Here is a 21,644-nt window from a genome sequence, read left to right on the forward strand (position 1 = left end):
ACGTGAGGGTTTTCTGCTGTTTCGCTAAAAAGAAGGGAGCCAAATCTGAAATAGCATAAATATTAGGACGAAATAGATAATTAAATATTTAACGGGTCGCTTACTACAAATATAAGAAGTCATAGGGACCTTAAACCCCAAAGGGAGAAAAGTCAAGAAACACATAACAAAGGAACCCCAGTTCTGGACCTAGTACCCCAGTCAAGAAGACTAACAAGAACAAGAAACAAGAAAAAAGAAACAACATGCAGGCTCTCCGAAGAAACCCACTTCACAGAATCTCCTCAAGATTCCTTAATCAAGTTTGTTTATCTTTTCTTTTATTCTTCCTAAGAACCTTGTCTGTTTCACTTCCAATTCTTGTTTTTGGGTTAGTACTTAGTAGTGTACATATATTGAGATATTGCATATTTCTTGTGGGCATTGAATTAATGTAGATATTCAAAACTTCCATCCCGTTTACCTGTTCGCAAATTTTAATCTTGAGTACTTTAGTTTTTGTAATGGAGTGGAATTTCCCCTCTTTCTTGGGTAAACTATGGTTTTTTTTGTTTGTTTAAAGTTGATTTCTGATGTCTAAATTTAACAAGTCTTTTTATTATTCAATTTATTTTGGTTTCCTGCTTATATAATATGATTTGGATATAATAGGTAGTCAAAACCAGTGCATATTCTACCAAGAAAATTTATGATGCTGGGCAGCCAACTCCTGCCACTCACCCTCAGGTAATTCTACACTGCGTATGTAGCATTGATACTTGGTAACATGGAATTAGGGCTTTTGACATTAACAAAAGATAAAGATTGAGTAAAATTTAATTCTTGTTTTCTTTTCTTGTACCCACCTTTCTTTGGAACACTCTGTTGGGAATAACGGTAAAATGTCGTTATGTAATTGCCTGCAGTTAATGAAGGAAGGGGAGATTACTCCTGGCATTACCAGTGAAGAATATATGCAGAGAAGGAAGAAATTATTGGACTTCCTTCCGGAGAATAGTTTAGCTATTGTTGCAGCTGCTCCCACAAAAATGATGACTGATGTTGTACCTTACAATTTTAGGCAGGATGCTGACTATTTATACATCACTGGATGCCAACAACCTGGTGGTGTAGCAGTTCTAGGGCATGACTGTGGTTTATGCATGTTCATGCCAGAACCAAGCCTCCAGGTACTTCAGGAACCATTCACTTGCCTTGTTTTTGTTGACAGGAAGCTGTTAATAAGAGGAGAGCTTTGTCCTATTTCTAGAACAAATATCTCAATTTGAGTAATATTTTTTCTTTAGATTTAGCTGCTACTATGGTATTATGGTTAGTATAGATTGTAGAAAGTTAAAGATTTCTTCCATTTTTAAAGTCAAAAAGTATTTTTAGGACGTTCTTTGGCAAGGAGAGGTGGCTGGAGTTGATGCAGCTCTAGATATATTCAAGGCTGACCTTGCTTACCCCATTAGCAGATTGCCTGAGGTAAACTTTTTTGAAGTATCGTATCTACAACTGCAAATAAGTTTGAGATTCTTGTTAGAAGCAAATACCTCTCACATTGATAAGTAAAACGGCATAGAGTAACATCCCTTCTATTGTGGAACCCTATAATCTTCTTTCCTCTTGATTATGGAATTTACTGTTAGAGAATTGGACCTATAAAGATGTCTTATAGATACTCTAACTGTTGCTAAATCCTTAGAATGGATTGCTGTGCAAAATTCCTTTTTCTCTTTTCTTTCCTGGAAAAGAAGTAGTTTTCCTCCTTAATATGTGTAAAAGGTATAGCTGGAACAAAGTGGACAGAATGTCAAAGTTTTCGCATATATAGAAATTAGGCTTGCCTTACCTAAAACTTCATGTTTGATGGGACCTATCACTGGATGTAACTTCTCCTCATAATATTTGAAATCAAGCAGGCATCATGTTAGGATGGGTTGAGAATATAATATTATGAGCATGAAATTGAAGAGTGAAGGTTAACACTTAGCTTTAAGGAGAGTGGACACTGATTTCTAAAAGGAAACTAGGATGATTTAGGCAGAGGGAATATTTTTTGTTAGACTGTTAGGTTTGCCTCTTAGACCATGTAATGACAATTAGTATTTAGATTGACAACACAGTGGACAGGAAAGGAAGATGTATATATGACCGAGTGTTATTTGTAGAGAACCGTATTATGGGTAGATTCTCTACTTATCATATACCAATTCCATATGAGCTTAAATCCGGGAACATCAATAAACTCTTCCCTTACAAAAAAGTACAGGAAATGAAGATGTGATGTACATATCATGATTATCTATATACTATATGTCAGAAAGGGAAATATGCCAATTATTTCCTTCGTAGCTGTCTTTCCTGTACATGGCTTCAGTGTAGTCACTTTATTTTAGTTGCTCCCATGTTGCAATTTCTCTTTTCTCTAATTTTTGCTGGACTTGTCAGATGCTTTCCAGGATGATAGAAAGTTCTTCCATTGTGTTCCATAATGTGAAGACAACGACTTCATCTTACATGGAACTAGAAGCCTATAGAAAAGCAGTAAACAATTGCAAAGTAAAAGATTTCTCTGTTTACACTCACGAAGCCCGGCTGGTGAAGTCTCCAGCTGAGCTTAAATTGATGAGAGATTCTGCATCAATAGCTTGTCAGGTAATGGTAGTTCTTTTTCTGATTGCACATGGAAAATCGTATCTGAGTTACAGAGATGGATAGATAGAGCATACATCTGACTTAACTTTCATATGTTTATTTGTCTTCTTCTGAAGTTGATACTCTTCAGGCAGTTAACATGTCACAAGGGTATTGAGAAATGACCGAGCTTGTTTCAAAATTATAAAAAGCATTGTTTGCATATCAGCTGATGGCATCTTAAGTGACATGTTTGTCATTTTGTTGTATGACTAATTTTCTTTAAAAGGTAAAAAATAAGGCATTTCCCTTTATTTCCTCTTTTTCTTTCATGTCAAGGAAGGTGTCTTCAGGTTGAAGATACTACATTCGGAAGATCCAGAAGTTATTCAAAAAAGGAAAAATGTACAGATTAAAGGATCATTAGTCTAATAGAAGACTGTTCTTAATATTCCAAAAATTTGGAGTCCGTACTTGTTCTTGCATGTACAATTCTTTCTTTGATAATGTGCTTCGGTGTTTAGTAGTTCAGAAGTTCTAGGCATGCTTAAAGAAAGATGTGTATGTACTATCCGTTCATCCTATTTCACAATCATGATTTGCATGTTTGCTTAGGAGAGACTGGTCTGGAAAATGTTTCTTCCTATTCCTGAAACTTGTATGCAGTTGTCTAGCAATATAGTTGGGTGTTATATGTGAGTGTTGATATTTCCCTGTCACTAGTTCAGTCCTTATTTATACTGTATAAAAGTTAGTTTTTGTTTCTTGATGTTCTATTGTATATGTTTTTGGTAGGCGCTTATCCATACCATGTTGTACTCAAAGTTGTTTCCTGATGAAGGAATGCTGTCAGCCAAATTCGAATATGAATGCAGAGTTAGAGGTGCCCAAAGAATGGCGTAAGTTTTTCTTGTATTATGTTTGGAAGTTTGTATTTAGAGAGGGGAGCAGCTTGCAATTTTTTAAAAGTATTTTAGTCTAACATGGGTTGCAGCAGATTGAATCAAAATGCATTTTCCTCGTATCTAAACATGCAATTGATTTTCTTTTTCTTCTATTCTCTGAGTTTCTGATAGTTTTTTGTTTTGTTTTTGAAACTGGTAATGTTGTATTCCTCAGCATTGATGTATGTTGGGGATCTCCAAAAAGGTTAACAAGCTAAAACAAGAGATTAATTACCGTAAACCTAAAGGATCTACTAACTGTTCAGCATTTTCTATACAATGTTCTTTACACCAAAAGTAGAAAGTTGCTATTCAGCTCCCTTTGATTTTCTGAATGTTGTCGAATCTATCTTCAATGCTTCTTCCATTCCTCTCCCTCCAGATAGTCCACTAGATACAGTGTGGGATTATTCTCCACCACTTCGTCTTGTTTTGCTTCCTCCTCTCCTAATCTAGCAACTTTTTCCTGACTGTTTTCCTTTTTAGTCATTCTTCTAGCTGAGATCGTTTCAAGGATTATACATTTTCCTCTTTCTGCTCCGCAGGTTTAACCCTGTTGTTGGTGGCGGACCTAATGGCAGTGTCATTCATTATTCTCGTAATGACCAGAAAGTATGTTTAGTATCTTCAAACGCAGTTGGATTTGAATATCAAGCATATTGAATACAAGTATCTAATTTGTTGTTTTAACAGATTGAAGATGGGGACTTTGTTGTTTTAACAGATTGAAGATGGTAACCTTGTCTTGATGGATGTTGGATGCGAGCTCCACGGTTATGTCAGTGATCTTACTCGTACTTGGCCACCCTTTGGCAAATTTTCTCCTGTTCATGTAAGTATAGAATCCCTGATTTACTTCAGTCTCTCCCCACCCCACCCCACCCCACACACACACACTTCAAAGCCTGGTCCTGCGTGTAATAACCCTATTAGCTGATCAAAGTCCTACACAACGTCCCATTTCAGAAAGAATGCACTGATCATCAATTGAAATCCCAAAAGTCTACCCAAAAAAATCTAGAAAGACGAATAGTATAATGAAAATCATCAGGTAGTGTATCCTAGCAGCTTGCTTCACCCTCCAGATGAATACCATACTATTGCATCTTTCTATTTTTGATTGGTAAACTTTTGCATCTTTCTCTATTGGAGAGTTTCATTGATCTAGAAAGTCCAAACTACTGACATTTCCATATGTTTCAAGATTATGGTTGTCAAGTACTTTACTACATAGGTCAATATATGATAGTCCTTGGTCCGGTGAAAAATAGAGTGCAACTCCCTACTTGTTAACTTCTTTCAACAAATTTCTTAGTCAATTGAAAAGAAAAGCATATTTTTGCTTAAACCATAACAGAGACATTCCAGATTTTTTTCTAACCATTTTATTATCTTTACCAGTTAAGCTCTCTAACATCGAGTTTTCTTGCTGATAAATATTCAGAGCTTCCAGTAATGGTCTTTTAACTGGATTCATGTTTTACCAACATCCATAACCAACCTATGTGAAGATGCTGAAAATTGTTTAGATAAAGGGTAGTAATGAAGAGGATCTTATGCAGGTGAAGATATAAAATGGCTGTGCATTCCACCCATTGCATCAATCCTGAGCTCTGAGTTTAGTGAAGACCACTCATAATAACTAGGTATATCTTCTCAGTCTGGAGCCTGAGATTCTGCCTTCTATGTGTAGTAGATGTACCCTATGGGCACCTTTTCTGAACACTCTTTACTCCAGTCCTAACCTAGCACCCCACAACAATTTTTTTACCTGGTCTGGGTGTCCAGCTAGTCTATTTTGCTCAACTGCAGTCTACCTCCAAAATTATAAACATTAATTGTCTATCACCAATTCTGAAGTGTGAAGCACCATTACCCTAGGAGAGAAGAAATCTGTCGTGTTTCTCACATGAGAATTTGCACCTCATATGCCCATTGACTGCCACTAAATTTGAGCACTTAGGATCCAATGCTTGGGCGCCAAGCCTTATCCACCTCGATCCTAATGTGTTGGAATCCTTGCTACACATCAAAGGTTTTCAAAAGCTAGATATTAATTTCCAGCACTTCAATTGGTGGTATGAGTTCAGAATCTTAATTCCAGATATTTGATGACCATACTGATATCGATCTGGATGTGAACAATGAGAATGATAATAAAATCCGTCTTTAATAAAAAACAAAATCTTGATTTTATTTCTTTGCTACAGATTATGCTTGAGAAATAAATTCTTCCCTTGTTATGGCTTTTGATTGCTAACTTTTCTGTGGTATAATCTCTATACATATTTATTGTCTGGAACTTGATGTTAAGATCCACGACTTGATCTGTTCCTTCCAGGAAGAACTTTATGATCTTATTTTGGAGACAAACAAGGAATGTGTGGAGCTGTGCAGACCTGGCACAAGCATCCGAGAAATACACCGCTACTCGGTACTTTTTTAGTTAATCTGTAACTTCTTTTGTTTTATATTCCAGGGATTGGGGGGGATTAGGAATTTAATTCTTTTCTTTCTTATTTTGTGTTTTGCCTGATTGCCAAGTTACGCTGAAATGAGGCTTAATGGTATTTTCGAAGATATGGTTAAAGTTTAATTCCTTTTAAGGTTTTGAGTTTAGTGATGTTGGAGAGGGTCAGATGCCTTTTTGGTTGCCTCTCCTTTGATTTGAAAATAGTATTTCTCCATATATGATGAATGGTAATGCTTTGGTAAAAGGTAAACCTGTAAGGTTTTGGTTAGAGGTGTCTAATTAATGTAGTGTGCTTTGGAACTGATTCTCAATGACGGGTAGCATTACTTTGTTAATGCAAATGATTGTTTTGCTTTTTTACATAAGGGTCATTCTTTGTGTTTGTTGTTAGGGCAGCTTATAAAAGGTCTTAGTACTGTTCCAGATTTGAGGGTGTTATGATATACATTCTGTAGAGAGTAATTGTCCCACACCAGCATACTATTTCCTTTAGATACTTTTAAGCTGTGCCAAGGTCTCATTCTTGCTTTTTTTGTTTTGATGTGGGATAGGAAGAAAAGCTGCGAAGAGGATTCAAGGAGATTGGGATACTAAAAAATGATCGAAGATATGCATTGTTAAATCCTACGAATATAGGTTATTACTTTAATCCCTTAGTCTTCCGCTGCAGATATAAGAACACTGCATGTGCAATAGCAGCAGATACTTGCTCCCTTTCAGATTGTCCTCTCAGTTGCTATTCCTATTGTGATTTTTTTGCTGAAAAGATAAGTGAATGCTTGTGCCACTGCGACCATCTCTGAATGAACTTTGGATTGTCTCATATTTCCAGGTCACTATCTAGGAATGGACGTTCATGATTCTTCTTCAATTGGATATGATCGACCTCTGAAACCTGGTGTAGTAAGTTTCCTCCCTTACTGATGATTACTTTGATTTCTGAAAATAATTGGGGAAGTGCAAGGTAAGCAAAATAAATTGGTTGACTTTCTTTTGAAAACCTCTTTGCAAATGAACTCCAGTGAGTTGTTCATTTGGAAACAAATGAGATTTGCCATACTGCATCATTCTCTTTCAGCAATTTACAATATGTTTTTCCCAATGGATAATTCAGACATTCTCTCCTTGATTCTTGAATGAATTACAATATAAACCCACTAACCATGCTTATGATTTAAGAGCCATATGGTCAAAGTTCTATAGAGATGTGAAGGGTTACAACAGGAAGTTGCATGATGATATGTATGCATAGTTTCTGTACTGGTTTTGTCATATGCTCCTCTTTGGTCCTATTGCAGCTTCTAATTTATTTTTTTTGAAACAGGTAACATATCTGTAAATTAATAACAAAATACACAAAGGGTGTGTAGTCCTCCATATTTGCATCCAATATGAGCAAAAAAATAAGCTCCTAGTCCTTAATCTTCTCATAAGGAATCTAGTACATCAAAAATAGATTATGAATCTTCCATTAAATTATGTTTACACACGAAAAAAGAAAAGCCCTAAACATTTCATCTTCAGTCCCTGAAAATTAATGATTTTAACTTCAAAGTAACTATGGTTTTTCTCTCCCCACACAGTCCACCAAATGCAGGCGGGGACAATTTTCCATCTCTCTTTCAGATTAGAAGGATTGATAGCTCATTCTAATTTTCATCACTTCTATAGTAGTTAAATGGAGAAAGTAAATTTCAGAAATGAAGTTGGTAGAAGGTTGCTTACATCAGGGTAGCACGCATTTGCTTAATAATGATTTTTGAAGTCTCTGACGGTTCAATCAAGCAGATTGATCAAAATATCTTTTGCTTTTCTCTCTACGTTTGTTTTCATTGATTAAATTGAAATGAATAATTCCTAGACCCCTTACTATGCAATCTGATTTTTGTTAGTGATAAAGGTTTCTTTCCTGGTGTGTCTATTCTTTATCACTTAAAAATAATTTCTTGTATATCTTATCATTCTGAGTCACTAGGAACGTTTATTCCAGCGGGAATTGTAATGTTATATGCAATTGCAGTAAAAAATTTAGTAGCGCGTCCATCTTGTTTTCATGTTGCCAGTACAAACTGTTCTTATACTTTATGTATAATCCATTTCATGACAAGTACCTCACTCTTGTGAAATGTACTTAACGTCCAACATGCTTGCTTGTAGAAAAAAATAGTAGTTATCCCATTGCGTTCCTTTCTGCCATTCATCGAATCATAGAAAATTGGAATGTGCTCCCAACCTGTCTGATATGACAAGAAAATATATGCAATATATATCAAGTCGGATGTTGTATACAACACTACTGATTGCAACTCCAATGATACAACTAATTGGTGTTGGTGTAGATTTAAGTTATATATGCTTTGTCTGAGGTCTATAGTGCCAGAGATATCTGAATCTGTGCATGTGTTTTTTGGTCTTTCAACTTTTCTCGAAACTACTATGTTTTGAACAAAGAAGCACCATGAACATTCTACTCAGAGGTTCTTACGTTGTATAATTCCTGGTGATCATATCTGAGGAAAAATATGCTAATTCTGTATTACATTTATATTTGATTAAGCACATAACTTAGGATTGTTCTGCAGTTATGTCATATGTGCTTGTTCTTGTTTTTCTTACCTCGGACTCTTGGAATACTGTGTTGCCTCTGTGCGTTTGTACATCTGGCATTTGGATAAAGTCATGACCAATTGTGAGACATGCTTTACACTTTCTTCTAAAAGTGATGAAGCAGATGCATATAGCCCAAAATGATCAGATGAAATTAAAGCTAAATAGTCTTGGATAAAATTGCCTGGTCATTAGACATTTGTAAGCTCCTGCTCTCTCTGGTGGTTTCTACATTATTACTGACCACAAAAATAGATGAGTCCTTCTGATGTCAGCGTCTAATTACTTGTGATTTCTGCAAGAACCTCTAATCAATCTTCATGAACTTCTATATGTAGGTCATCACAATTGAACCAGGAGTATACATCCCTTCATTGGTTGATTGTCCAGAAAGGTATACTTGTTACTTTATCAAATTGATGTTCCTTTTGACATGCATTCAGATTTCTGTATCTTAGATCTTCCTCGAGTTTCTTGGAGATTCTCAGTTTATTGAACTGGTTCTATCTGCCAAAATGTGTTGTGGTGGATTAATGAAGAATTACTCTTTTATGCATAAAAAGTAGAGAATCATATGACAATGTATTTTCTAGGTTGGTCAGGTAGATCCTGTAGGTCAAATCAACTGCAGTGAAGTTCTTAGAGTTGTAACCTGTAGCAGTATTAGTCATTTTGAGTAATTGTACAAAAGAGTCCCAGTTAGGTTGGGGTTTCAGTGAATGACTAAAGGCTAATTATGTTCAACCACGACTGGTATCAGCAACCTTTAATTCGAAATTTCTTTTGCACGATTTAAAAAAGATTTCACACCTCGAAATAAATATTCCATGTAGCAATGGCATTTTCAGGTTGTCCGGTTCTAGGAAAAATGGTTGCTTTGTTGTAAATCTTGGGGAGAAAGAATAATTGCTCACTTGAACTAAGTAGCTGTCAAATTTAAATTTCTGTTGCCTGGTGATTCATCTGTAGTTAAGGAGCTAGATTATTCTCTTGCCCCCCACTAAGGAATAAAAGGCGCACTTGTTTTCTTAGAAATCGTGCTTTTACTTGCATTTCTGTATACTTAAATCTCATCATCTATAATCACTTCTGTCAATCAGGTTCCGTGGCATTGGCATAAGAATTGAAGATGAAGTCCTTATTACAGAATCGGGGTATGAGGTATGTTGACAGAAATTGTTCAATTGCTTTTAAGGCCTAAGCAACCATATGGTTCCTCTGACCCTTTGATTATGTACGAAACTAATTATTAGCGCTCTAAAGATTAAGTTGGTTTTATGGCATTATGAGTAAAGGTCTGATGGTCGATGAATCTTTATGCCAATTTTCTACCTCTCTGGATACAGGTCCTTACTGCTTCCATACCAAAGGAAATTAAACACCTTGAGTCCTTGTTGAACAACTTTGCCAATGGAAGGGGAACAGACACTGGAGCTGGAGCTGCTCACAGTTAGTTTGCTTTTAATTCTCCACGCCTCGACACAGTTACGATTTTTTTAAAAAAAATAGCAGCACCAGAATCCAAGTGGTTCATGTTTATTTTCTACCAGAGCCATTTCTATTTTACTAGCAAGAATTGAATTGTTGAATAATAATTTATGTTATTTGTTCAGTATAATTTGCTAGTAAGAACAATTGCATGGACTTTTCCTTCTATAGAATAAGTTGAAGGCTCATTTGGAAGTTGGAAGCATTTCTTCGACATGTAGTGTTGTATTTTTGCTGTCCAATATCTTCTAAATATGTACACTAGGGATTCGTTTTATAAATGATCAAAATACCAAAATTGGTAATTTCTTCCTCATAATATTGCTTTAGGATAATAACGTTTTTGATCTCAAAATTCTATTTTTGGTTCTCTTCTATTGGAATTGTTAGCGGAGATAAGAAATTATTTCCTTGGTGGAAAGGAAGATTAAATGGAGTGGAGTTGGTAGTTGCCTTTATTAAGTAGAGCTATGCCACATTGAAACAAGAAATAATAATTGTAAGATTGTCAGGCTGGTTGTTGTTTGTGGTTAAATATAATGCATAATGACTATTGCAGAGATTCCTATTGCTGCTATAAGCACGTAACAGTAATAAATATTCATCCACATTTCCAATATATCATACTCTGTGTAATTTCATAAGCGGGGTTTGGAGAGGTGGTGTCAGGTGTGTATGCAGTCGTCTTACCCCTGTCTTAGTGTAGATAGATAGAATGTTTTCGATAGATCTTATGTATCGTCTTATTCTTTCATTATTTTCTTTTGCTTGATAGGATATAGACAAACTATAATGTATGAAGGTGACTACTATGTATAATATGTATTTGATTTCTCTTGCCTGCTCTTTTTATTACTCCCAAGTGTTATTTTCGCATTAAATTAGATATATTGGCGTTTGTCCCCTGCTTGCAAGGTTGTGTGTACGTATATTAAAGAGCACCGCCACCTATCTTGTACTTTTTCTAGGTTTAGCTTTTGAATGAATTATAAGCTTGGATATAAGAATCATTCTCTCTGATATTAATATCTTATTCATCCGGTGTCCAATAGATGTACATCACGCTATGATCTAGTATTAATATCGAGTGCAAATAAGTATTTATCGGCGTCTGCTATCATGGAGGTGCATATGGTTTTTATTTAGTTCTTGGTGTGGATGTGGTAGTTGACATTAATTGGTCTGAAAACAAACGTTATGCATTTGACATAATGATAATTTACTGTGTTCTGAGGAAAAGATAGGCCTAGAAAATTATTATTTTCTTGGCAGAATTACTATATATAGGTTAACCCTCTCCAACTACTCATACTGTATTTGTTATTCCTTCCAACTGTTTTATTTACTAATAAATTCTGCATTAAATATTAACAAGGCATACTTCTGAATATTTAATTTGTAGTACAACCTTCCATCTAATTTTCCATATTGTAGGACCATTTTGTTTTCAATGCTCGAATCACTCTCTTTCCATTTTTTGGTGGACTACCAAGTTAATGTCCTCCACACAATTTTGGGAAAAACAAAGAAGTACTTGTAATATTCCTACTCCTTTCGTCTCAAAATAGTTCATTTTATGTTTATATAAAAAAAGATAACTCAAAATATAATCTATATTATCCTTATTTATTACTCCCTCCGTCCCTATTTAGTTGTCCACTTTAGAAATGGCACACAGATTAAGGGAACAATGATTAGCATAGTGAAGTTACAATTTTACCCTTATAGTACAATTTTACAATTCCAAAATAAATTTACTCAAGATAACTAATCAATGCTGGGAAGTTCATAAGTTTATTTACTCACTTCAAAATTACAGCCACTTCTTTGAATTCAAGTGAAATAAATTGGAGGGAAACAACATACACTTTTACAATTTTTTGTAACATTTAAAAATTTCCCACCAAAATATTTTGTTATAAAAAAATGCTTCAATGAAATGAGGAATCAAACAACCAATGGATACAAGACAAAATTAATCAAGTTCAATGAATGGGAATAGATTTAAATATTTCTGTTGAAGTGGATGATTCTTACGGTATTGCACAATGTATACCCGATCTCAATGTTTTTTAAATACTCCCTCTATTCATTTACATATCAAAAATGGCAGTTTTCGTATTTGGACAATCACATAGCACAGAAAAGATTAAACAATATTTTACAAAAATGTACGTTATGTCTTAATTCTCTAATGGACAGATTTACATGTAAAAAATGGCAGATTTAAATAAATGCAAAAAAATGCTCTAAACTTATCAACTAATGTTAGTTTATTTGTTTTAGTATGCCTTTTATGATGTGACTGTGTAACTCCCCAAGCATAATAAATGTATTGTCTGGTTCCAAAAAGGATGAATTACAGCTTACTAGAAATTTTCAAGAAGTTTAAATAAGGGTATAGTAGGAAAAAATTTGTTGTCCTTTCTTAATTTGTCAAAATAGACAACTAAATAGGGACAACTAAAAGAGAAAATATGAACAACTAAAAAGGGACGGGGGTATATTTTTGGGGTAAGGTGTGGAGATCCCGCGCCTTAGCCCCTTTTCATTTTTTATTATCCCTTTTTGCAAGTTGGCTGACCTTTTCCTAATTTTTGTTGGAATTCGTCAACTTCATGCACAATTGTCACAAAAAAATATTATACTCCCTCCGTTCCTATTTAGTTGTCCACTTTAGAAATGATACACATATTAAGGCAACAATGATTAGCATAGTGAAGTTACAATTTTGTCCTTATTAATTATGATTCCAAAATAAATTTATTCAAGATAACTAATCAATGTTGGGGGAAGTTTAAATTTTCAAGAAGTTTAAATGAGGGTATAATAGGAATTTTTTTTTTTGTCCTTTCTTGATTTGTCAAAATGGACAAGTAAATAGGGACATCTAAAAGAGGAAATATGGACAAGTAAATAGGGACGGAGGGAGTACTCTTCTTATTTATTTTTACATATCTACTTTGAGCTTTGCGCGCCCCTTTGATTAATATGAGTATTTTATTTCTTTATTGACAACTCTTTATTTGAACTTCACGTAACATGTTTAATATCACAAGATTGAATGATATTTTGATATATTTTATAAATCTTTAGTTTAAAATCACAAGATTCATACGTTTCTTTTAAGTACTTTGAAATAGAGACGGACTGGACACGCACAACTTCATGCATTTTTCATGTTTAGTGAGAATAACAACTTTCTAGCTTAAAATATTTAATAAAACATTATTGTTTAACCTTTTCATATCATAATTCATAAGGGCATTTTGGAAATTTGAGCCCTTTAACCAATCCATCTATATATATATTAGTAACCTATTAACCAATCCATCTCATTCCACAACATCTCTTTCATTAGAAACATAGTAAGCCAAAAAGAAAAAAATGTCTCTAGTGACAGAGGAGATCAGAGCAAGTGCAACTGAATTCTACACTGGAAATGATATCTGCCAAGAGAAATCAAAGTTGTTGCTGACTGAAGTAGGCCTACCAAATGGCCTACTTCCTATGCAAGACATGTTAGAATGTGGCTATGTTAAGGACACTGGCTTTGTTTGGCTCAAATCCAAGAAAAAAACAGAACACAAGTTTGAAAAAATTGGTAAATCAGTCCAATATGCAACTGAAGTCACTGCCTATGTTGAGCCCAATAAGATCAAGAAACTTACTGGGGTTAAAGCTAAAGAGCTACTTATGTGGCTAACACTAAATGAAATATGTGTTGATGAGCCATCCACTGGTAAAATCCATTTCAAGACTCCAACTGGGCTTTCTAGGACTTTTCCTGTTGCAGCCTTTGAACTTAATGAGCCCAAAAAGGAAGTCAAAGAAGAAGTCAAAGAAGTGAGTAATGTTGTTGCTGCTGCTGTGGAAGTGAAAGAGGTGTAGAAGAAAAAAAAAACAATATAATTTGTTTGCCTTCGTATTAACTATAATCTAATCTTTGCTTATTTTATTAAACTTTGATTAAAAAGTTGTCGTACTACTACTACTTTTGTTGAGGATGGTGATTATCTAATCCATCTTATTGTACCCATCATCAAGTGGCTAATTATGTCATCTTTTATTTGAATTTAGTGACATTATTATTATTATTATTATTATTATTATTATTATTATTATTAATAGTAATTTCTTCCTCTTAATTTTTCTTTAGGGATAACAACATTTTGATCCTTCAGTTATTGATAAATTCTATTTTTGGTTCTCTCATCCAAATTGTAAGCAGACATAAGAAATTATTTCGTTGGTGAAAAGGAAAGATTGAATATATTTCATTAATGAAGGGGAGTTGGTAGTTACCTTTATTAAGAAGCGCTTTTAATTGATAAGTCACGTTGAAGCAAAAAAAATAATTGTAAGCTTGTCAGGCTGGTTGTTGTTCGGGGTTAAACGTAATGTGTAATTACTATCGTAGAGATTTCTATTGCTACTATAAGCACTTAACAGTAATAAATATTCATCCACATTTGTTCCACAAGTATCGCCAACATAGTATACAACAATAATTTTCTTAGGATAACTAGGTCAATCAGAATTATTAAAAATGTACAATTGTATTTTTTCAATATATCATATCCTGTGTAATTTCATAAATGAGGTCTGAAAAGGTTGCAGTCTTACCCTATCTTATGAAGATAGAAAAATCGTTTTTGATAGATTTTTGGTATAGTCGTAGAGATCTTTCATTATTTTCTTTTGCTTTATAGGATAGACAAACTATAATGTATGAAGGTGACTACTAGAGAGTAGACATCAATTTTGACGTTTAATGAGGCCCCCTTATAATGTGCATTTGATTTCTCTTGCTGTTCTTTTTAGAAAATGTGTACCTAAATTAAATAACACCACCTATCTTCTCTAATACATTTGTTAAATAGGAGTACTTACGTTGTAATTTTTTTCTAGGATTAGCTTTTGAAGTTTTGACTTTTTCTTTGAAATGGTTCTAGTTAAATTATAAGCTTGGCTTTCAATGACATTTATAAGACCTATGTAGTAATAGGTAAGAGTTGGAAATCATAAGATGGAAGGAAAATGAAAAAAGAAGAGGAAATTAACTACTATGTTGAAACGAAAACTTCAAAACATCTTTGTAGTATAAAAGAATTTGGTGAATTTCTCATTTAATTTCCTTTTTTCCCTAAAAAAAAGTGCAAGAGGAGAGGTATGTAAAACTTATCAGTATGTTGCAAGTCAGAGGCAACTCTAGGATTTGAAAACTTCGGGTTATTTGAAAACTCCGAGTTCACTAATATTAAGCCAAAAAGGGATAGATAACCCAGGTCACGTGGGTGGATGTATTTGCACCCTTTTATGCTTTTCATGAGAGCATTATTAATTAAATTTAATTTCCATCCGTTTCTCAAGATATATATATATATATATATAAATAATTTTTACGAAGTTAACGGGTGCACGTCCACCCTTGTGAGTTCGCCTATGTTGCAAGTAGGCCTAGTTAGGATAGGGTTCCGAATTTCAATTCCTACCAATTTCTAGTATGTAATCTACATTTTTCCAGTTAAAATCATTTTCTATGCTATTCATTTCTTTTTCATTATGTTCATTCAATGCCCAGTAAATATACAACATGTGTTTGCATTCAAAATTCAAAATCCTAACGCCTAGCTATGCTTAACAAATATTCATACTTATTTCATTTATAATTGCTATATATGATCTAGTACTAGTACAAATAAATATTAAATGTGAATAAGTATTTATCGGCGAAAAGATTAGTCAATTGACATAAATGACAATTTACTGTGTTCTGAGGAAAAGATAGGGCTATAAAAACAAATTTTGGGATCCTCTTCAAAATAATTCCTCCAGCAGAATTTTTATAACCCTCTCCAACTACTTGCATTACATATCATATCTGACCAATAATAGTTGTTCATTATTGACCTAACACACCTCTTAAGAAACAATAAATAATATGAATAATATTACTATATTATCCTTTGACTTTACTTAATTTAATGCTTTGAAATATGTGTTAGATGATAAACAATATTTAATAGCAAGGATAAAATAGACATAAAAAGTAAATTATCTCTTGATTTTTTAAATTTGACAAATATTATTGAATAACGATTTTTAATATAATGGACAACTATTATTGTATTGTTGGACGGAGGGATTAGGATAGTTGTTGCTACTGTATTTGTTACTCCTTCCAACTGTTTTTTTTAATTCTGCATTAAATGTTAGCAACCTCCTTTTTCAATATTTAGTTTGTAGCACAACCTTCCATCCAATTTCCCATATTGTAGGTCCATATTTAATTATTTTTTTCAATGCTCTGATAATCACTTTTTTTCTAATCTTTGGTGGACTACCCACTTAATTAATGCCCTCCATACAATTTTGGGGAAAACAAAAAGAAGGTACTTGTAATATTGTACCCCCCCCCCCCCCCCGCCAACCCCCAAAAAAGCATAGCTTTATGGCATTTCATATTTATTACGGAAAATAATAAATGAAAAATTAATTTGTTAATTTTTTATTTATTTATTAGAAATTTTGAGAATTTGGCTCGATTAAAAAGAAATAGTTCTTCAATATAACAAATATAGCTGAAAATAATTAGTACTATTTTTCTCAATTAAATTTCTAATACGAAGCTTATTTTGAGAACCTTTTTTTTAACTAGAGCAACTAAAAACGGAGGGAGTAATACTTAAATTAAACATATATTTTCAAATTCTACTCCTGCTTGGTGTTTATATTAAAAATATATTTATTTGTTCATTTTAGCAGATTAAGAGAACTTTGCTATCTTATTTTTGCCCTTAAATACCTATGTAAAGTTTTATTTGTCAAATTTAGATATTTAAAATATAATTAATAAAATTAATTTTAATAAAATAAATCTCTGATAAATATTTTCTTAAATAAAGTGTCAAATCAATATGAGCTAAATAAAATAAGAGAAACGGAGGAAGTTCTCTAACTCCCTCTATTTCTAATTACTTGTCTATTTTTAAATTGACATACCTATTAAGAAAATAATGATTGATATAGTCAGTTTACATTTTAGCTCTATTAATTATGAAGTTGATGAATTAAAATTCTTTCAAGAAGTTTTTTTTTTCAAAGTAATTAATTAAGAGTATAATAGGAAAAAAAATTATTTCTTAATTTATTAAAAACGGACAAGTAATTATGAACATAGGGAAAAAGATGTTTGGCAAACACAATTTCATGCATTTTCCATGTTTAGTGAGAATACCAAGTTTCTGTTTTTTTTTTTTAAAAAAAAATAAAATAAAATATAAAGTTGGGGGACGGAAAAGGGGAAATGAGAATGGATAACAAGTTAGGGATTAAATTTTCACCGGAGAAAGTTTAAATATTCAACTACAGTAAAACCTCTATAAATTAATAATCGATAAATTAATAATCTCTCTAAAATAATATTTTACTTTGGTCCTGACTTGGGTCAATGAAAAAAATTACCATTTTCGATAAAATAATAAGATAATATATTTCTAAAAGACCCCTATATAAATACATGGCCTCATTAATATCATAAAATAATAATTCTTTAAAAGTATAAATATATCTAAGACAATTTAGTGAAATATAATTCTATTGTGTTCTGTTTTTTCTTAAAATTTAAATCTAGTTGAAGCTCATCTCTAACTTTTTTTATTGCATCCAAGATCTCCGATGTTGTCTTTTCGAACTGCACCATAAAATTGTGAAGAGTTCTAGATGTGATAAGTGCTTCCTTACGCGTAACTGGTTCCAAAGGTATAGTGTCATCTTTAACTTCATCATAAACATTGCTTTTTCCAATGATATCCACAATTTCTTCTAAGGTCTGGACCTCTGAACATTTCACTTTCACCGAAATAATTCAATAGGTAATTGACATCCATTTTATTGTGGTAACCAAGATCATTAATCATGACCTCAAGTTCATGAATGACGTTTTCACAAGTGAGTTCATTCAAATTCTCTAAGATTGCATCCCCCGAACGAATTTTACAATGTCAAAAATAATTTGCTATTGTCTCTTGCTGAACATTTGTTGTCCAAGCAGGGATTGCAAAATTGATAGCATCCGAAACATTAATCTTTGTTGGATCAGTTTGTCCCACTTCATTGCCTTCTAATATCCTACGATAAAATTTGTTACGATAATACACCATGAAAGCTCTTATTATCCCAACATTACAAGGTTGAATTTTGGATGTCATGTTGGGCGGCAAGAAAAACAATTCAACATTTTGTAGTCCTTCAATTTTTCTATTATGGGCTGGAATTATCTACCATAAGCAAAACTCGTCTACCATGCATTTTGTGGTCAAACCAACGAATATATTCATCAAAAAGCACACTTGTCATCCATGCTCTTCTGTTTGCGCGACAGTGACAATTCAATAAATATGATACATAAATTAGTAAGGTGATATAGTAAATTTTTATATTAAAAATCCTCCAAGTTTCTGATTTGCTCTTTAAATTGACAATTTCTTCTTTTTTAAAAAAAAAAAAACATTACTATTGTTTGATGTAGGCATATCATAAGGGCATTTGAGAAATTTAAGCCAAAACCGAAGGGTAATCTCTCATATTGACACCTATATATTAGAAGCCTTTTTGCCGATCTATCTCATTCATTACAAAGCAAAAAATCCATTGCAAAAGAAAGTAAAAAAAAAAATGTCTCTAATAACAGAGGAGATCAGAGCCAGTGCAACTGAATTCTACACTGGAAATGATATCTGTCAAGAAAAATCAAAGTTCTTGTTAACAGAAATGAACCTCCCAAATGGTCTTCTTCCTATGCAAGATATGTTAGAATGTGGCTATATAAAAGACACTGGCTTTGTTTGGCTCAAATCCAAGAATAAAACAGAGCACAAATTTGAAAAAATTGGAAGATCAGTCCAATATGCAACTGAAGTCACAGCTTATGTTGAGCCACATAAGATCAAGAAACTTACTGGGGTTAAAGCTAAAGAGCTACTTATGTGGTTAACACTTACTGAAATTTGTGTTGATGTGCCATCTACTGGTAAAATCCATTTCAAGACCCCAACTGGGCTTTCTAGGACTTTCCCTGTTGATGCCTTTGAACTTGATGAGCCTAAAAAGGAAGTTAAAGAAGAAGTCAAAGAGGAAGTGAAAGAAGAAGCCCAAGAAGTGAGCGCTGCTGCTGTTGCTGCTGTGGAAGTCAAAGAGGTTTAAGAAAAAATATATTGATTTGCTTATTTTATTGAGAAAAAAAGAAGTTTTATTTTGATTAAAAAGTTGTTGTATTACTACTACTACTTAAGTTGTGGATGATGATTATGAATTCATCTTGATGTACTCATGATTATGATCAAGTGGCTAAATTATGTCATCTTTTCTTTGAATTTAGTCACATTATTATTAATAAACTTGGTTTAAATCAAGAGTTCATTTTTCATTAGTCTTGGTTATATTTTCTTATCATCAATCATGATTTATGTTCGGGATCTCTGAATCTATGCTTGATTCCAAATCTCGAAGCATTTAGTCAATTACTATGACTCACTAACAAGATAAAAACTTAGCTAATCGATCAACTAAGTTACTGTATTATTTCTTTTGTTACGCGTTTTAATTTTCAATTTTCAGTTTCTTTTTGAGAACATGTAATTGCAACAACATTGAGATGCAAATCATTTGTGTTAGGGTGGAATCAAGAATTTTAAATCAGATAACTATCTTGAGGGACAATAATAGTAATAAGGGTACTCTAATATTTGAGTGGTACGGTGTGTGACAGATATAGCTAATGACATTAAATTAAACCACGGGTTATAATCTATCTTTCTCCAACTTGACGGCTTGCTGGGGAATTAATTTCATATAAATGGGCTAATATTTTGAGATGACAGATCAAGTTTTAATATATATATATATATATATATAGACTCCCACCGATTTCTGATTTTAACGTGACATGATGTTTATGAAAATAAAGAATTGTTTTGAATGTTGTGATCTTACACTAAAGATATATAGAATATACCAAAAATATCTTAGTCTTAAACATGTAATGTAGAAACTTAGAATTAAAAGTACAAAAAAAAAAGAATCATTCTTTTTTAAACGAACAAAAAAGAAAAGTAAGATAAATAAATTAAATTGAAGAAATTACTTTTACGAAATAAAAGAAAAATAATTATCACAATAAAAATAAGACTCAAGAACACACAATTCATATATGCTGGCCTAAAAAGTATTGAGTTTGGTAAAAAAAAATGAAAAAATCAGTGAGAGGATTCCAATCGTGTAGAAAAAGAAGAAAGATAGATTGCATTTGAGAAGAATTAAAAAAAATGGCTTGGACTAAAGTAGGTGTCCTAATTAAAATCATCACCTAACAATTATTAATTGGTACCTAACTCATAATTAAGACATCAGCAATGAATAATTATCAGTTTTCTTGTTGGAAAATACCAACAGTACATGTACATTTTATTTATTAGTTACATGTCGTGTTTCTCATTCTTCTTAATTTTTTAAAATTAATATGGAGAAGTTTTTGATTATTTTCCCCCTTTTCGTGTTTTACTACTAATATATAATCTCTCTGTTTGTCATTCACCATTCGATAATTAAAGTATTTATAGTGTTTAAGAATAATTATCACTAAGATAAAATGACAAAAGAATACTTTTCTGGTCTCATTATAAATGTTAGGGATAAGGGTCTGAATTAGTCTAGAGAGGTAATAGATCCTCATGAAAGTTTAATATCGCAACAGCAAATTCGACCAAAGTTGAAATATTTTTCAGATCCTTATCCCTAAATGTTACTTTAAAAAATTAAGATAAAAAATTATATGTTTATCCAACTTCACCTTATACATCATCTTCTTAATAATATTCAATTCTCAAAAAACATTTACAATAGTGTGGATTTAGTAAACGGTACATTATATTGAGTAAATATTTTTAAAAATCATAACAGACCATTTGAGGCGGAGGGAGTCCGAGTATCAATCTGCCACGTTTTTTGCTGCCCAAAATTGATCAAGTTGCTGAATTAGAACTATTGATTGTTAAAAAGCTAAAAAGTAATGTAAATTACATGATAGTGCAATTTGGCATAATTTACGGGATGCAAAGTTTAATTAATTTTTTCAGCTATAATTGTTCTATTAACTTCTTAGTTCACATCTTCAAAAAAAGAAATATAAACGTTTAACAATACGAAGAAAAACGTGCTACTCTTTTTGTAGTAATCTTAACGGCCATGGCCATCAAGGTCAGGGCAACCCAGAAAAAAGTGGACCACAAGAATCTAATGTACAACAACCTTACCCTTTTATATAAGAGACTGTTTTCACGGCTCAAACCCGTGATCCCTTGATCACATGAAAACCAACTTATGAAAAAGTATAAATACATGGTTTTAAATTACACTCCTTCAAGTAAGTTCATACATAGGAAAAACTCACATGATAGAAGTGACAATGTTAATAATATTTCAGCCCCATAAATACTAAAACATTAAGAAAA

The 21,644-nt window shown here is 32.7% G+C and overlaps 4 protein-coding genes across 7 annotated transcripts in view; 3 read left to right on the forward strand and 1 right to left on the reverse strand.

Moving 5' to 3' along the window:
* The window catches only part of LOC125815804 (ADP-ribosylation factor 1), a 168,810-nt gene that overhangs the window by 91,703 nt on the left and 55,463 nt on the right, over nucleotides 1–21,644 (reverse strand). The window lies entirely within an intron of this gene.
* On the forward strand, nucleotides 132–10,125 carry LOC125815795 (intermediate cleaving peptidase 55, mitochondrial). The gene is made up of 14 exons (XM_049495350.1): nucleotides 132–302; nucleotides 652–726; nucleotides 906–1,169; nucleotides 1,375–1,467; nucleotides 2,434–2,640; nucleotides 3,415–3,518; nucleotides 4,109–4,175; nucleotides 4,288–4,395; nucleotides 5,905–5,997; nucleotides 6,588–6,672; nucleotides 6,869–6,939; nucleotides 8,982–9,037; nucleotides 9,744–9,804; nucleotides 9,990–10,125. Exons 1-14 carry the CDS (start codon nucleotides 246–248, stop codon nucleotides 10,095–10,097), a joined length of 1,449 nt encoding a protein of 482 aa, XP_049351307.1. The 5' UTR covers nucleotides 132–245; the 3' UTR covers nucleotides 10,098–10,125.
* On the forward strand, nucleotides 13,475–14,029 carry LOC125815807 (uncharacterized). The gene has a single exon (XM_049495364.1). The coding sequence runs from the start codon at nucleotides 13,519–13,521 to the stop codon at nucleotides 14,020–14,022; it is 504 nt and encodes a 167-aa protein (XP_049351321.1). The 5' UTR covers nucleotides 13,475–13,518; the 3' UTR covers nucleotides 14,023–14,029.
* Nucleotides 18,767–19,547, forward strand: LOC125815806 (uncharacterized). The gene has a single exon (XM_049495363.1). The coding sequence runs from the start codon at nucleotides 18,811–18,813 to the stop codon at nucleotides 19,336–19,338; it is 528 nt and encodes a 175-aa protein (XP_049351320.1). The 5' UTR covers nucleotides 18,767–18,810; the 3' UTR covers nucleotides 19,339–19,547.

This window comes from Solanum verrucosum, unplaced genomic scaffold (genome assembly GCF_900185275.1).
Source record: "Solanum verrucosum unplaced genomic scaffold, falcon-dt-bn FXZP01000261.1, whole genome shotgun sequence".
NCBI lineage: Eukaryota > Viridiplantae > Streptophyta > Magnoliopsida > Solanales > Solanaceae > Solanum > Solanum verrucosum.

Bases quoted from the DNA above. Each gene is read 5' to 3' on its own strand.
- LOC125815806 (XM_049495363.1), top strand. From the start codon at position 18,811: ATGTCTCTAATAACAGAGGAGATCAGAGCCAGTGCAACTGAATTCTAC.
- LOC125815795 (XM_049495350.1), top strand. From the start codon at position 246: ATGCAGGCTCTCCGAAGAAACCCACTTCACAGAATCTCCTCAAGATTC. The intron at 2,641-3,414 runs GTAATGGTAGTT...TGTTTTTGGTAG, and splicing joins CTGCATCAATAGCTTGTCAG to GCGCTTATCCATACCATGTT. The intron at 5,998-6,587 runs GTACTTTTTTAG...GATGTGGGATAG, and splicing joins GAGAAATACACCGCTACTCG to GAAGAAAAGCTGCGAAGAGG.
- LOC125815807 (XM_049495364.1), top strand. From the start codon at position 13,519: ATGTCTCTAGTGACAGAGGAGATCAGAGCAAGTGCAACTGAATTCTAC.